The 16,764-nt window shown below is 41.6% G+C and overlaps 1 protein-coding gene across 2 annotated transcripts in view; it reads right to left on the bottom strand.

The window, feature by feature from the left end:
• MSRB3 (methionine sulfoxide reductase B3) overlaps positions 1-16,347 on the bottom strand; it is a 150,562-nt gene extending 134,215 nt beyond the window's left edge. Inside the window, exon 1 of one of the 2 annotated variants that reach the window (XM_088800467.1) lies at positions 16,037-16,347. In XM_088800467.1, coding sequence (XP_088656593.1) covers positions 16,037-16,265 — 229 coding nt within the window. In that variant the 5' untranslated portion in view covers positions 16,266-16,347. The remainder of the gene's footprint in view (positions 1-16,036) is intronic. The other variant, XM_019732461.3, reaches the window with a different exon arrangement.
• Positions 16,348-16,764: the final 417 nt, after the last annotated feature.

Genomic DNA, 16,764 nt, shown 5'->3' with positions numbered 1-16,764 from the left:
TGGTACCATGTTGAACTTGGGAGGGAGGAGAGGCCCTGAGTGAGATCATAAAGTGAAAGAAATGAAATATTTTGCAAAAAATGTCCTTTCTACTTCGTCCTACAGTGGTTTTCTTTATTAATGTTAGGTAATTGAATCATGCTTTTAAAAAGAAATTGGGTATTACACATGGACCACCGCAAACTATTTATCATATCCAAAACTCAATTTGTTTCTTTTTTTCTTCACCAACTTCTTCTTTCTGTACTCCTGATCCTGTTAAAAAGGACTCCTCCTATCCCTCCAGCCACTAAACCTCAAACCTGGGAGTCACCTTTAATCATTTTCTATGTTAACCATTCACATCCAATCCACTGTCAATCCAATCCACTAAACGCTGTCAATTTGATTTCCAAGATATTGCTCAAATGCAGCCTTTTCTTTGCCTCTCTCATCTAGAATATAGTAATGGCCTCTAGCTGGTGTCCCTGCCTCTAACCGGACTCCCCTCGCGCCCACCCTCCACACGGCTGCACAAGTGCTATGTCCTAGCTCTGACTGTGCCATCACCCTGCTTCGTGTTTCCACAGCTCATCGCATAGCAACTCCAAGTGACATTCACCCAGTCTGTCTTTGCATTCAGGACCTACCAGGTCCGCTTCTTTTCCTGCATGCACAACTTCAATCCCAACACTCTCTGGCACACTCTGCGTGCCACGGACTCTCTTGTCCTTTCCCGCTATTCCCTCACACAGGGCCTCACCCCAGGAGGATTCAGTAAGTGTCTGTTGAATAAAGAAACATTCTCTTCTGATGATAGTCAACTATTTGTCATTTCCCACCTTTTCTACCCTCCCCATACCACCCATATACTCCATATGATATAAAGAATAAACTCTTCATTTTTCACCTTCGAGACCCAGTTTAAATATCATCTCTTCTGGGAAACTTTCCTCCACAGCTGTTCCCCTGGCCCTTCTCCCCATCCCTTCTATTAGAAAAGGAATCAATGCTTCCTCTATGCTACTTGCTACTTCAGTACCTCTGTTGTTCTATCTATGTTTGCATGTTATACTTTTCGGTTTATACATCTGCCGCTCCGATAAACTCCTTGAGAGTAGTTAGTGGGATGTCAAATAAAGACTCAATAAATGTTTTCATAGCACTGAACTCAAATGTCACTTCCTCTGCTTCCCCCCATTTCTGTGCAGAATGTCTGTTCCCAATGGATGACAGGCCTACCTGCAGGACTGCCCGTGTCCCTGTGGGCAGTGTGGCACACAGGAAGGAGTCAGAACTGGGTTCCAGTGCGGACTCCATCACTGAACCAGCTGATAAACCTTCAGCTAGGGAGTTGCTCTTGATCATCGGTTTCCTTACCTACATAAGGTTGGTAAGCACTTACTTCATTCACTTTTGGAAGGATTATAGGAGATGATGTCTATGATGAAAGTAACTAGCAGATTGCTCAGAGAATTTTACTTCCCTAACTGGGGAAGTAAAAAGCAAGAAGTCTAAGAAAAAGCAAGAGGTCTAAGATATCATGTAGAGAGAGACACAGATATAGAATGAGAGAGAGGGAGTGCACGTATGTGTGCATATGTGTACGTGTTAATTAGCTTAGTTTTGAACAGGGTAAGACTTAGGTGATTCTCTAACAGACAACTCAGCTAAGATTAATTTAAGATTAATTTTTTTCTATGTCAGCAATTATGTTTTATTGACTGTCAAAAAATCATTATCTTTGAGAAAAAAAGAAAACTTTCAAGTTTTGTAATTGACTGTTTCAATCAATCATATAGAGTGATTTAACCTTTGCACGCATGAGGCAAATGTACTAATAGAAGAGAAATTTGACAAAGTAAATTTCTGGTCAACTCTAAACATCTCAATAGGAGTTATAAAATACTGTTGCAATTCCACTAAAACTGCCAATGTCACCCACTCTGATTCAAAGATAAAACTGTTCTGGGACCTATCACTAATTTTGCATCACGACCCTAAGAATCATATACAACATTAGAGGTACTGAATGCCTAGTAGATATTGATTTGTCATCTGAATACCAGTCAATTCCATTGTTCCTAGGTTCTCCTGCCACAGAGAATGCTAGCAAATTTTTATATTCCACAATTACACTATTACATACATTCAGGTTATTCTAAAAGCATTTTCCAGCCTCCTAATTATGCTCTTTTGGATTCTTCTCATCAATAATTGTTGTTTTACAAGGGAGGGTTAACATGTTATGTAACAGTCTGTAACTCCCTCAGATAACAGGAGAGCTCAGGAAATGTGCGTGCGTATATCCTTCCATACCAGACAGAAAAACAAAAACAAAAACCCACATCAACTCGAGGACAGACAGTAGCCAAATGACATATGAATCAAAATCCCTAAGAATGGTGAAGTTAAGGTATAAAAGGTATGGTGGTAATCACAGAATGAAGTAGATGTTATTATATAATTACATGAAAAATATTAAAAAATAATCCTTAAAAGAGAGAACATATAAAAATAACAATTCAACAATAATCACGTGGCTCTACTGGCCCCACTCTAGTTAACAAAGACAGAACAGGAAAAAACAAAAGAATCCAAAATTCCTCCTGCAGAGTCAACAGCCACTGCACGTTTCTCTTTTTTTTTAATTTAATAATTAAATAAGTTCAGGCTCAATGATATTTTGAAACACTTTTTCAAGGTCATAGCCCTAAAATATGACGTTAACCTTTTGAATCCTACGAAAGATAAAAACAAATAAAACAGAAACCATACAGCAAAAGATTGAAAACCAAGGGGTAAAGGTCATAAAAAGGGGATAAAACAACAAGACAAGGAGCGTTATCAGGTATGTCCATGATAACATAAAATATAAATGATTTAAATGCAACAACTGAAAAATGACTCTCAGACTTACAAAAGAAAGAAATGGGAGGGATCAAAAAAATAAGGGATCAAAAAAAAGCAGAGAGCAAAAACGTGCACACACACACACACACACCACACAAAGGTGGCAATACAAATAAATACCTTTTAAAAGAGAACTCATTCATGTTCTCCTTCAGTGCAATCCCTACCAATTCCCATTAAAATGGTGACTAGAATACAAAAATACAGGAAAATCTACAGCAGCACTGGAAACTAAAATAGGATAAACCCACTTTGAAAAACTTCTGCTAGATAAAGAGCAGAGAGGATATATTGAAGGAAAGGCCAGCTCCCAACTCATCTCACAGGCAAACACTGTTCCTGCAAGTTAGTGAAAGACAATCCAGCCGATTCCCACTGGGATTCTAAACAGAAGCGAAGGCCAGAGAGCAGGTAGGTCACAGGTGTGGAGAGCTGAACAACCGGCACGGGATACACACATATCCGGATCCAACGGGTAACTGGACAGCACTTGCGCCACAGGAAGCCACACTTCCAGGGGTTCTGTGGCAATGTTCAGGCCTAGGTGCCAAGGATTTGGGAAGCACTGCCATGGCTGACTTTTAAAAAAACAGGCAAACGTGGGAACTACAAGGGGCACTCCTCTGTAAATTCCGGATGTCCTTGCAAACAGCAAAAAGAAACATCAACCCTAAGGCAACTTTTTTTTTTTTTTTTAACCAGCAACAACGCTTGATACAGTCACCTCCAGTTCTGATGCTGCTTCCCTTCTCCCTACCCTGAGGCCATGGGAGTCTGAAGGTTAAACTGCAGTAAACAGAAACTTTCCCCTTCTCCCTTTTATCACCTTGAAAGATGAAGAAAAACACACACCAAACTCAGCAAGAAGGCCTCTCATTCCCCAAACTGGGCAAATTCTTGCTGCCTTCATCTCTTCATCTATTTAACAAACAGATGCTGGGGACGAAGTGAGAAACAAACAGATGCCACAGTCCCTTCCACCATGAAGCTCACATATTCATGAGAAAGCTATTATTAGCAAGTGCAATGAGAACCCCAGAGACACAAAAAGGGAATATAGATCTTATATAACAGAGAAAAGCAGTCTAGTTTGGGAGACATAAGAAAGTCGTACTTAACATTTAAACTAAGAATGAAGGATAAGACAACGCTGCCCAGGTTAGGAGTCAGGAAAGAAGTGTTCCACACAAAGAAAAAGACAGCAGTGGCCCTGAGATAAGAGCATAGCCCACTAAAGGTTATAAAAGAAGAGCAGTGTGGCTGGAAGGTGTAAGTGAGGAGTAGAGGTGGGGGTGGGGTGGCTGACAAACGAGACAGAAGCAAATCTTGGAAGCTATTATATATATGAATTTGAAACTTTATCGTAAAAAGAAAGGGAAGCAACCAAAGCAAAGTAATACGAAGAGATGGACCAATGAGAAAGGTTACCGTGACTGAAAGGTGGAAAACGGCTGGGGGTGGCATGAGACGAGAGGGAGCGAAACTATTCAGGAAGCTACTGCAGAAATCTAGGCAAAAGGTTGATACAGGGCATGAGGTAGGAAGAGAAAGTTCAGGAGGACAATACCGTTTACTGAGCCAGGGAACAAAAAGAGAGGCTTCAGCTCGGGAGAAGAAGAAAAACAAGTTCCGTCTTTGACATGCTGATGGCGCCTAAGACACAGCCATCCAACTGCAGGTGGTGAGAAGGAAGTGGATACATGGGACTGTGGCTTAGGAAGCAGGACCGGGTTTATGGGCAGATGTGGGGGTGATGTTATACAGACAGAAGCCATGGAGTAAGTAAGATGGCCTAAGCAAATGTGTAAAATGAGAAAGAAAAAGTCAGAGGCCTGAGGAACGTCAACATTCAGAGGTGACCTGGAGGAGAAAGAACTGGCAAGAAGGAGCAGTGGCCAGAAAAGGGAGAGGTCCAGAGGGGCCTCGTCCCAGAAGGACGATGACCAGGCTGATGACGACGGTGCTGCTTCCGAACATTTACCAGGAATGACATCTGTGGACGACACTGCGCTAAGTAACTCACATGTATTATTTCATTTCATGATTACAACCATCTATGCCAGGGCCATATGCAGTAAAATACACAAACAGCCGGGCCACTCACTCGAGGTGAAGTACGTATTGCCTCACCTGGTTGATTTATGTAAACTAAATATATTTTTGGAATTTGCTGCGGGCCAATTAACAATGAATTGTGGGCCGCAGTTGGCCCGCGGGCCGCAGGTTTGACACCCCTGATCTATGCGCTCAAAACAACACTACCCGTAAATACGCAACAACACTGGAGCCCAGATAATTTAATTCCTTTGCCTAAGACCACCCATCTAACAAAACAGTGTTAGAACCCAAGAGAGAAGACTCTCTAAGCGTGAGTGGTCTAAGTATCAAACGCCATGACAGCAGGAACATAGGGACCAAATTGAGTCCACTGGGTTTGATGACACGGCCACCACTAGTGGCTTCAATGAAAGCCATTTCTGGGGAATAATGCAGGTGGTTCTTCATGTTTCCTTTGACCCTGGATCCAATCCAGCAGCAATCCAGCAGCTCTGCCGCCAGCACCCTGACCCAAACCATTATCAACTCTTATCTGAAACACTGACCTGGCCCTCCATGGTTTACCTGCTTCCACATTTCACCCCTACCGTCCATTCTCTCCACACAGCAACCAGAGTGACTTTTTAAAAATGCAAATCAAATCTTGACAGTGCCTGCCTAAACCCCCCTAATGGGTTTCACTACACAAAATAATTTTGAAACTCCTGTAATGGTCTAAGAACCATGTATGAACTGACCTTACTCTTTGCCCTCAACCCAAACCATTCTCTCCTGCTCCCACCACAGAACGCTCTTCTTACTGTTCCTACAACAGGCCATGCCAGTTCCGAACTGAGAATGCCAGTCCCTAACCTCTCTGGTTCATACTGCATCCCCAGAGATTAGATGAATTAGTACCTGACACAAGTTCAATACATATCTGTGGATGGATGGCAGATAAAGAGAAACAGCAAGAATGTTAAAAAAAATAAATAAATAACTTGGTCACAGAGGATGATGGCAGGTTGAGTAGGCTTTTTGTTTATTATTTAAGATGAGAGGAATTTGAGTATGTTTAAATAAGGGATATTAGGAGACCATCCAAGAGTTTGGGAAAACTTGAAGACATCATATTGTCACAGAATATAAGAGAAAAGAATTAATCAATTAGAAAATTAATCAATTTAGGAAAAAAAATTAAAGCCACCCAAGAAAGTTATGGTACAAAGGCACTTTATCTCTCTATGGCAAAGTTTTTCTTCTATAATTTGAGGTGTTGGGGAAAGTCAGTAGTTTCCAACCACTCTCTATCAAGAACTCTCCATTTTATCATTTTCCCTCATGATCTCCCTTGGTTATTTAACACTGAAAGGAAGTTCTGATTAGCAATTCCATATGTCTGATTAATAATTGTCTGTGTAATAATTATACTACACAAATGCAACTTAGCTGGGAAATTCAAAGCTCAGAAAGATTAAGTGATTCAGTTAAGGTCACACAAATATGTTTTAAAAGAGGATGTCATTCTCCAAATATGAAGAAATGGGTCCAAATTAACACAGGAAATCGATGGAATCAATTCCAAACCATGTACCAAAAGTATAAAACTGAAAGTTTTAGAAGGATAATGTAGAAGGCATATTTTTTCCTTCTAATTAGGAAAAAAGAAAAAGGCAATAGTAAATCCCAAAGAATTAAAAACAAACAAACAAACAAAAAACCTGTGTAGGAAACTCATGGTCTAACCATGAAGCAAGTTAAACTGTAGCATGACGTTAAGCAATTGACACTGTGCAGGAGAACCAATTTGAACATCATGGTAGGGTCATTCCTTTTCGGATGTCATAGCAATATTTATTATCATCAAAAGTTAAATGGAAAAAACATAATTCAAAGAGGAGACTGCACAGGAGTCGGAACAGTATAATGATTAAGAGCATGGACTCTGGGGCCAGTTTGCCTCGGTTCAAATCCCAGTCCCACAAATTACTGAATGCCTCTGTGTCTGAGGCCCTAATCTTAACATATGAGTTATCATGATACTCTGTACCTCCTGGTAAGGTTGCCATGAGCATTAAATGAGCTAATACATGTAAATAGTAAATAATTAGACTAGCGTCCGGGTCATAGTAACATCTGTATGTATTTGCTATTATTATTATCACTATCATTATTATTTGAGATATGGATGATGAAGCTTAAGAGCAATGGGAGAAAAACACAAAGATTCACTCCACAGGAAAACACAAGAATCCCAATAGATAAATGTGCAAGGAGCACAAATAAAAGTAGAAAAACATAGAATTGAAAAATGCTAATATTTTAAAAATGAGTAATATACACCAATATGGGTAACACAAACATAACGTCAAGGGGGATAAAAAGCAAGTCACTGAAGTTACACAGCAGATGATACCATTTACGAAGAGTTTCAAACCATACAAAACTAAACAATAAAATATAGATGTAGAGGAGAAAACTATAAAGAAAACAAGAGTCAGTTATCATTTAGGTGATAATCACAAAATGCATGATGTGGGTACCTCTGAGCAGAGGAAAGATGTGACTGGTGCAGGTGGTCAGCTTCAATATTCCATTTCTGAATCTGAATGGGGTACCCAAGATTTTTTTAAAATTATTCTTTATGCCTTATGTATATGTTATGCATTCTTTTCATGTGTGTGAAATACTTTAGAATACAAAAGCGCAAAAACTTACTGATACATTTTAAAGCCAAGAGAAGATACTTTTTTTAACCTGCCAAATTAGTAAAGTTTTTTTGTTGTTGTTGTTCTTTAAAGCTCAATGGAGAAGGTTTTCTTTCATGATAAAACCAAATTAACTAGTTTTAAGCATTAAACGTATTTCTAGGGTAGTCAAAGGCAAATTCTACTGGCAGTGTATCTTGATAAAGGAGGACTTTCCCCATCTGAGATGTATCAAGTGCAAATAAGCAATTCTTAGCTGTACATTTAGAACAACTGACATAATATCCAGTGCTTAATGCCATTACTTCAGATGGGATATTTAATATGATGCTTCCAATACATTGTAATCTATCCTTTAAATAAATACTAAATCTTTAAAAGGGTTATGTAACTTTGCTTATAGATCAAATTACTGGACACACAAAGCTACAAAGTTCAAACTGAGATCTTAGTCACAGAATAACATTTATATTTAGTTCCACAAAATAGACAAATTGAACCCAACATAACAAGAGAGAACATAATCTTGTATAATTTATCAATCATGCATTTCTATTAAAAATGATGAAAGCTTCTTGAAGACTTTTAGACAACCTGTAGATTACAGAATCTTAAAGCAAAAGTAGTATCAGGTATTACTGAGTCCAATGTGTTCCTTTTGCAGATGTGAAAACTAAAGCACAGGAAACTTAAATGCCTTAGACAAGAACCCAGTCTTCCAATTTGCTATCCAATATTCTTTTCATACACTGACTCCCTTGCAATTTGAACAAGAATGCAAGTAAGGTAATGAGCCAATTTTTCAACTGGCTCTGCACGTAGGTAAACATCCTCTTGCCTTCAACCCATCCTCTTCCCAGCCCCCTAAAGCGGTCTGACTAGAAGGCATAGAAATCAGGAACAATGACTACAGGGCAAGCACTTTTTCTTCATGCACTTTTTCTTTTTCACTGCGTCGTCCCCCCCTTACCACCCCTATTGACCTATCTTATCTCCTAGACTCTGCACAGAGAGACATGCCCTGCCTTTCCTTACTTACATACCACTAATCTAAGAGAAAAACTCTAAGATAAAATAAGTACCCATCTATAATTGTCAAAACAGATCTCTCCCAAGCCCAGATTCTCTGACAACCAAACACAATATAAACAAGAGAAATGAAAGAATAAATGTAAAATTAGAGCTCTCTGATTTTCACAAGGGCTGTCCCCGTATTTTTTAAAGACTATAACATGTAACATGGGCTTATTTTCAATTTTGCCTTAAGTTTAACATACGTACTAAAAGATTGGCTGGTTTTGTTTTGTTTTGAGTTTTTGTTTGTTTGTTTTGCCTTTAAAATAAAATAGCTGACCCAAGAAACCATAAAGACTCGTTGTGTAATTTATAGTAATAGAAGGTAGTTTAGCCATGGCCATAATAGACTGCTGTTGGTATATACTTGTATGCAAGTCATCTACTAAATTTCAGCTTGAAAGTAGCACTACAGTCCTAAGACCGATGCTCATATACCTGAAAATATAATTTCTGAAAGTATTCATCTACTAATTCTTGAGATAGTTTGATAGGCCAGTCTCAGCATAAAGTACACAGCCTGGCATAAAACAAGCAATTGTTGTGATAGGATGTTGAGATGGAGTTTTCCTGTCATTCCAAAATTTCAGTTAGGGCTCAGATTTTCAAACAGTCTCCCCCACATTCTAATATGAGACCCCAATGAGCCACTGAGAGCTGAGACCTGAACCTCCCTGAGTATCCACTAAGCAAGAAATCAAGTATTGTCTATAGATGCTATAAGTCATAATTTCTACATATGTGTATTTTCCAAACATGTGAAAATGCGTTTTCATTTTTAAAAATGCATTTCAAATTTTATGGTGGCTTTTGCTATTTTGTGTTTTCTCAGTCAACAGCTACTAAAAGCACAACCAGTACTCTATGGGAGGGTCACTTTTTTAAAACTGAGTTAGAAATTACTCTAACTCCTGCATACTAAACATAAATATGTCACTTTAGGCAAATTTATGAACAATGTACTATTTTTAAAAACTTAGAATCAGTATTTTCCGTTGGTCAGGAAGGCAGGCCCTAAGAAGACACTTCCTTACACCAGTCTTTCTCTATTTCAGCTCCATGTTTTACAAACCTCTACAGTGTGCACATGAAACCCTCTCGATGAAGTAAAGTGACTCCCGTTTCCTTTAGGAAATCAGGCATCAAGAAATTGCCCCGCGGTTTCCAAAGCAGCACGCAGCTGGGTAACCCAATCATAAAACGCCAGGGAACAACGCCCGCTCCAGGCTACCAGGGCCAAGTGTCAGAGGTCAGGGGACAGGGGCCAGGGTGGCCGACTCAAGTGTAGAGGAAACTTGCAGGTGACACTCGAAGAAAGAACAGGATAACAAACAACCTGACCCTGGCAATAAAAAATGCCCATAAAGGACAAAAACAAAAAACAAAAACAAAGAGAGTGCTCCATCTGGCAGGAATCACATCTGCTTCACATTCTTGGGGAAGGTGAGGAGAGAATGGGGAGGAAACTCAGCAGAATGTACTTCAAAGCCAAGGGAACAACTTGCAGGAAGCCTAGAGTACAGAGGACGCAAGGCTTGGTGCCGATGAAGACATTTAAGAAGTTAGTCCTTTATCTTAAGACAGAAAGACACTCAAGGAGGTTAAGCATGGAAGTAGCAGCAACAATTTTGCAGTTTAGGAAGGTCCTTCTGGCTGCTGTATCCTTCATTCAACGTTTCCGATTTGTGGAGTGAGTAAATGCGCTGTCCCCTAAACACGGAAAGCTCAGGGACAGAATGCCATACCATGATGGGCATTTTTCAAAGCCAGATCAAACTGTATCTTCTTTATGATGCTTTTCCTGTGCCCTTCCTCTTACTCCAGAAGAAAACAAATGTTTTCTTTTTTAACCTTTCTTACTCACACATGTTTATCTCCAGCCCTGCTAACCCACCTCCAAGGGAATCTCACATTTCTGACTCTACGACATGTCTCCACGTGAATGTTCTACCAGCACCTCAAATGCAGTGGCTTGAAGGCAGCACTTATTTTTTATCACCTCCCAGAGCCCTGCTCTGAGTTCACGTTCCCTCAATCGCCCAGGCTTAACATCTTACCATCACCTGTTAGTCACCCCTCTCTTTCCCCATATACAACTAATTGTTTGTTTCTGTCCAATCTACCTCAGCAACACTTCTCCAATCCTGCGGCCACTCTCTTAGTTCAGGTCTTCATGCCCTAAGAAAAACTCTTATGACCCCTCTTTATTAGTCCAATGGTTTTGTTCCCAATTCAATTCATCCTCTAAATTATTAGATAATATATCCTATAATTCAACTCTGATTATGATATTTCGAGAACACAAAAAACTCCAATCTCATAGTTTACTAACCCAATCCAAATTTTCTAACCTAATTTTCCATCTTAAACTTTATCTTCACACTACTCCCCCCTTCATATATGCTTCAATTTTTTTCTACACCTGCTCTCTCTATATGATCTGGTAAATATGGGTGCTCAACAAAAGTTGATTTTCTTCCACATGAGTTTGCTATACTTTCCTTCCCATGCAATCTCAACTTACAGGAAAATATGTTATCATTCTATATAGTCAATCCTCACACAGGGAATTAGGATATTCACATACTTGTATATGAAACTTTTTTGCATAAATTTAATGGTAACCACACAAAAAACTATTCACGGAAAAGCCTATAAAACCTTGAAAGTAGATAAGGATTGAGAGACCGAGCTCCAAGTGTCAAAAGAAGGTGGAAATAAGCAAGATGCCAGAAAAGTTTCAGTACATTTTAAAAGGCTGGAATCATTATACCTGTAACAATGGATGCTAACAGCCTGTCAGAATTCTTCTAGATGATTCGTGGGCCTAACAGAACTTACAGTCTTGTGAAGAAGATGAATACATATGGACTTTATAATGCAAAATAGTAAAATTGTGCTCCAATCAAGGTACAAAACGTCTTAGGAGCACAAGGAAATGCAAATTCTAAGAGATGGAGAAAGTTTCACAAAGTACCATGGAACAGAGGCCTTCAGGACTTAACAAGGTTCTGAGAGAAAAATATCCCAGGCAGCAGAAACGGTCTAAATGCTAGACACGTGAAAGAAATAGGAAAATAAATGGTGAACTCTTGATCGTTAAATTACTGCTACCATGTTTCCCAGAAAATAAGACCTAGCCAGACCATCAGCTCTAATGCATCTTTTGGAGCAAAAATTAATATAAGACCCAGTCTTATTTTACTATAATATAAGACCGGGTATAATATAATATAATATAATATAATATAATATAATATAATATAATATAATATAATATATCAGGTCTTATATAAGACTGGGTCTTATATTAATTTTTGCTCCAAAAGACTCATTAAGGGCTGATGGTCCGGCTAGGTCTTATTTTCGGGGAAACACAGTATTCTGAATGTCTCTAGTTATCAAATATAGTTTTAATGAATTTACCCTTCAGAGCTATCTGAGCTTAGCATTTTACTTCAGCAAATTCCTGAAAATATGCAAATGATTATCTTCAGGATGGATTAGTTGTTATTAAACAGGATTTTCACAACTCAGTTGGATCCCAAGCTCTGTTACCGTTCCTAAATGTGGTGCTACACTCACTTTACTCCCCACAGAGCTTGTCTCCAGCACTTCTGTAGGAGTCCCAGGATCCCACTAAAGGTGTCACACTCTTTGACACACACAATGCAATCAAGAGAAAAAAATACATTTTGAGAATAACCCCATAATACAAATGTAACAATGTAAAACCAAGCCAGGTAGGTGCAGTACACGCCACAAAGAGCTTTTGAATTAGAAGAGATCTTAGGGAAATCTAGATTAGTCATTTGATGCAAACTATGCCTTTCAGGTTCTCTCTCTCAGGAGTTTAGGATCGAGACTAAATGAATGACTCTCTCCCTGTGCTTTGGACTGAGGGACATGTGAACACTCAGGAGCTGCTGAGAAGCCACATTCAACCATGAACACAAGAAAGCAGGAAAAAGGGGTCAGCAAATAGAGAACAATGAAGCAAAGAAAAGCAAAGACCAGAGACTGGGAAAGTTGCAGGTTTCCCAGTCCCTCATAAGGTCTGTCTGCATTTGGCTTCCATCAAATTCTTTCCTTTATATTTCCTAAAACTTGTTCATTTCTGTTACTTGCAGCAGATGCTTAAATAAGGCAATAACCAAAATCCCCCATAAAGTCGACTGGTTGATTCATTAGTGGTCTACTTTTTCTGTACTTTGTTTTCTCTTTGTATTTCCTTAATAGCCATAGATAGGACTTTGGTATGTTATAGAGGCAAATATGTGAACAGAGATCCAGGGTTGTGCTGAGCATTCTAACAGGAAAACGCATCTTGCCAGGAAGGAATAAACAGGATTATTCAAGGTAAAGCCTTGAGATATCTGTACAGCAATCGGAGAGGCTCACTAACAACTGACCAGTTAAATAGCTATCTGATTACCCTCCTATACAACGCCAATTTAATTCTGAATAAACCAGATGGGTTGGTCCAATTCAGTCTCCTCCCAGGTACAATCAAAAGGTGAAAACCCAATACAGGGCATTTTGTCTGGAATGCCCCCAAATAACTAGCCACCGTCCTCCCAACCACGAAAGGTTTGGGTGCTCTCTAGTGGCATCCCTAACCTACACCCAAATTCGAAAACTGAATACCAAACCAACCGTCGTAGGTCCTGGGCTTAACTATCCCCAAAGAGCAAGGAGGCATTTACCCATGACATAACCAGCCCTTTCCGGTATCAGGAGAGGGCAAGAAATTAACAGGTGCGGAGTATTACAGAACTCTATCCAGGTGTGTGCATCTGTGTGCGCGTACCAGGTATCAAGACGTTCCTGAGCTGGACTGAGGTTCCCCAAAGCTGGATCCACACCCACCAGATCTGACGACAAGTAAACCAGTTTAACATGCGTGGCAAGTCAGTTGACAGTCAGAAGCCTGAACCAACGTGGTGGGTGGCTCTGCAGGATTACATAAACGAAACCAGTATTATAGGACCCTGGAGTTAAAAGGGACTTGGAGACTAATGGCCAACTTTATCTTCATCATTGTACAGAGAAGGAAGCCAAACATGTGAACCAAATTCATCAAACAAATCCCTAACTATAACAAGTAACACAGGTGAGATAAAAATCAAAGGGACTGTGACCAGAGTATGATAGAACCAAAAAGCATTAGCTCCTAAAGTTGCTCTTTAACAGCCGAAAATTCCTTTTTCATTAAAAAAGGATAAATGTATTAGAAAAATCTTTAAAAACTACTGTTGGGTTATCTTCTAGATATTTTTTTTCTTACTGGATCTTAGCAAAATAGAGATTTCTAACCTAATGGGTTAACATTTTAGTTAAGATATTAGAACAAGCACCTTTTAAAGCCGCGTGTTGCCTTAAATCTAAATGACGTTGTATACTTGCAACCTTGGCAGACAAGCAGTTTAGGAACTGTGACAAAATTCTAAATGTCAGAGAGTTACTTATTTTAATATAAAAAAATTCCAGACATTCACATAAGGCCCTAGTAAAAGTCACCAGAAATTAGACTTATACGTCAGCTGGGACCAAAATGAAAAGAATAAGTGTTTAAATGGTCCAAATAGAAACTTGGTGTTCCAAACTGCTGGCAAGGGGCCACACTATGGTGGATTTTGGTCTTCAAGAGCTGCTTTGCCACAAGTATTAGGTAAGTGAACACATCACGGAGGGGGAAAAAAACATACATATAGTCCCTGGATAATCATGGTGCAGCATAGTATTTTTTTAGACCACTGATAAAATGTGAAGTTAGAACCTGTTGTGTTTCCCAAGAAGTGCTACTAAAGTTACTCCTAAAATATGAATCTATAAAAAAGTAGGTTTTTTAACAAAACAGTCTTCATCAGAAACAAATACGAAATTGAAATCATTATTTAAGTAAATATTTAAAAACTGCACATCTTGCCAGGAAGGAATAAACAGGATTATTCAAGGTAAAGCCTTGAGAAATCTTCCATTAATCTGAACTGACAATTTTATAAGTTACATGAATCCTGAAGATATTTTACAGAATAAAAACTATCTTTTAAAATCTATTTTGCCAACAATACTACAAATGAAAATATGGATAGACCAGACAGTGCTGAATATAATCTATGCTTAATAGAGTCAGCTTTCAACTAATATATAAGTCCTAGTTATTAGCCATATCTTATTTTGAGTTTAGTCTATTGGTGAGAAAAGCAAAAGCAAACTGAAATTTCCTAAGAAATTTTAACTCTGAGTAATTATAATTTCTGTTCATCCAGGCCGGGTAAAAAGAACTGAGAAGTTCCGATGACCAATTAGATACTCATCACATAAAAGTTCATGCAATTTCACATTTACCTTAAACTCTACCTTTGTCATTTCAAATAATTAATTTTTATAATAACCTGATGTAAAACAAAATTCTTCACTGATATTTTCCACATGGTTCAAAGAAAACACTCTTTAAAAATCATTCTAAGGCTTCAAAATTACCAATTTACAGCTGCTAGTCCTTAACCAAATAATGGAACGGCACCTTTCGTTTATATAGTTTGACTTGAAATAGCCCAGCGTAAAACTTAAAAAACAGACTTGGATGCTTTTTTCCACTTAAAAAACAAAACTAGTACCTGGCAAACTCGGGGTTTTGTTCGGTTTTGGCCTATTAAAGACCAGCGGCCCGCGGGTGCCCGAGTCGGAGGCGCGGAAGACGCTGCAGGCAGGCGGCGGGTGCGCCCCTGGGTGCGCCCTCCCCGGTGCCCGCCCGCGGGTCCCGGCGCTGCCCCGCGCGCCGCCCGGCGCCCCACGCCCCTCCCGGATGCGCGATGGGAGGCGCTGGCCTGGCTGGCACGTTCCCACGCGCTGGGGCCCGTTATCTGAGCTGCCACCTCGGCGGGGCCGACCTGCGCGCAGCAGGGGGCTCCAGGGGTCCCCGCCGCGGGCCCCGCGCCTCCCGAGCAGGGGGCGGCGTCCCCTCCGCCTGCGGCCGGCTGCGCCGCCAGGCCCCTCCCGCGGGGGCCCGCGCCGGGCGAGAGCCTCCTGAGGGCTCAGGTTCGCTCCCGGGACGGGATAAGGTGTCAGCCAGGCAGCCAGACGCCTCCCGTCGGCGGGGGCGAAGCCAGCCCTGACCTTCTTCCAGCCGCCCCTCGCCGCCCGCGCGGGGCGCTACCGTTCCGCGCGCCCCTCCTCGGCTCGAGAAAGGGGGGTCCCCGCAGGAGGCTGAAGGGGATGCAGCCGGCGCTCCGAGGGGAGCCGGGGTCGCGGTCCCACCTCGACTTGGCGCGGTCGGGGCGGGAGGGGTGCGGGGTGCCGGGGAGGGCGCCCAAACTTACCCGACTGCGCGGCTCCTCGCGTCGCGGCCGCGGCCAGACAGACGCAGAGGCAGAGCGAGAGGGGGCGCGGGAGGGTCCGCCGCGGGCTCATGGAAGGGCCAGGGCGCCGCCGCCGCCGCCGCTGTCCGAGACTCCCTTCCTCCCTCCGCGGCTCTGGGCGACGGACGGGGCGGCGGGAGGCATGACGGGAAATTCCTGGGCACGGGCAGCCGAGTCCAAATATGAGCATAGGAGCCGAGCGAGGGAGGACGGCGGAGCGCGCCCGCCGCGGATGGGGCCCGCTGCCCGGCCTCGGCGGCCGCCAACTCCCGCCCCCCCCACCCCAATCCTCCTCCTTCGTAGTCGCCCCGAGGCCGCCGACCGCCAGCCGCGACCCGGAGATGGAAGCCCTCTGCCAGGGTCATGGCTTTCCCATGTTGGGGCCCAAGAGCAGAGCCAAGCATCCTCCCCACAAGTCCCACCTGAGACCCCGCAAGAGGAGGAAAAAGCGGAGCCACCGCTGGGAGACCGGACAGCGAGCCAGGGACCCGTAGGAAGACGTTTAAGGGGTTGGAGGAGACTCTTGCGCTGCCCCTAATCAGTTGTGAGCTTTGCTCGTGAGGAAATAAAAAGATCTGACAAATAACTTCTCTAAGTGTGGGAGGGTGAGGCTGGAGCACCCCAGTTATGCGCACACTAATGTGCGCCGTCCTACACACAATAAGCAGGCACAATAATACAGAAAACCA

Source organism: Rhinolophus sinicus, chromosome 1, assembly GCF_057876585.1.
Source record: "Rhinolophus sinicus isolate RSI-liver-muscle chromosome 1, RSI-T2T, whole genome shotgun sequence".
NCBI classification, from domain to species: Eukaryota; Metazoa; Chordata; class Mammalia; order Chiroptera; family Rhinolophidae; genus Rhinolophus; species Rhinolophus sinicus.
The sequence above is the reverse complement of the archived record's forward strand: the minus strand, read 5'-3'. Positions and strand labels throughout refer to the sequence as shown.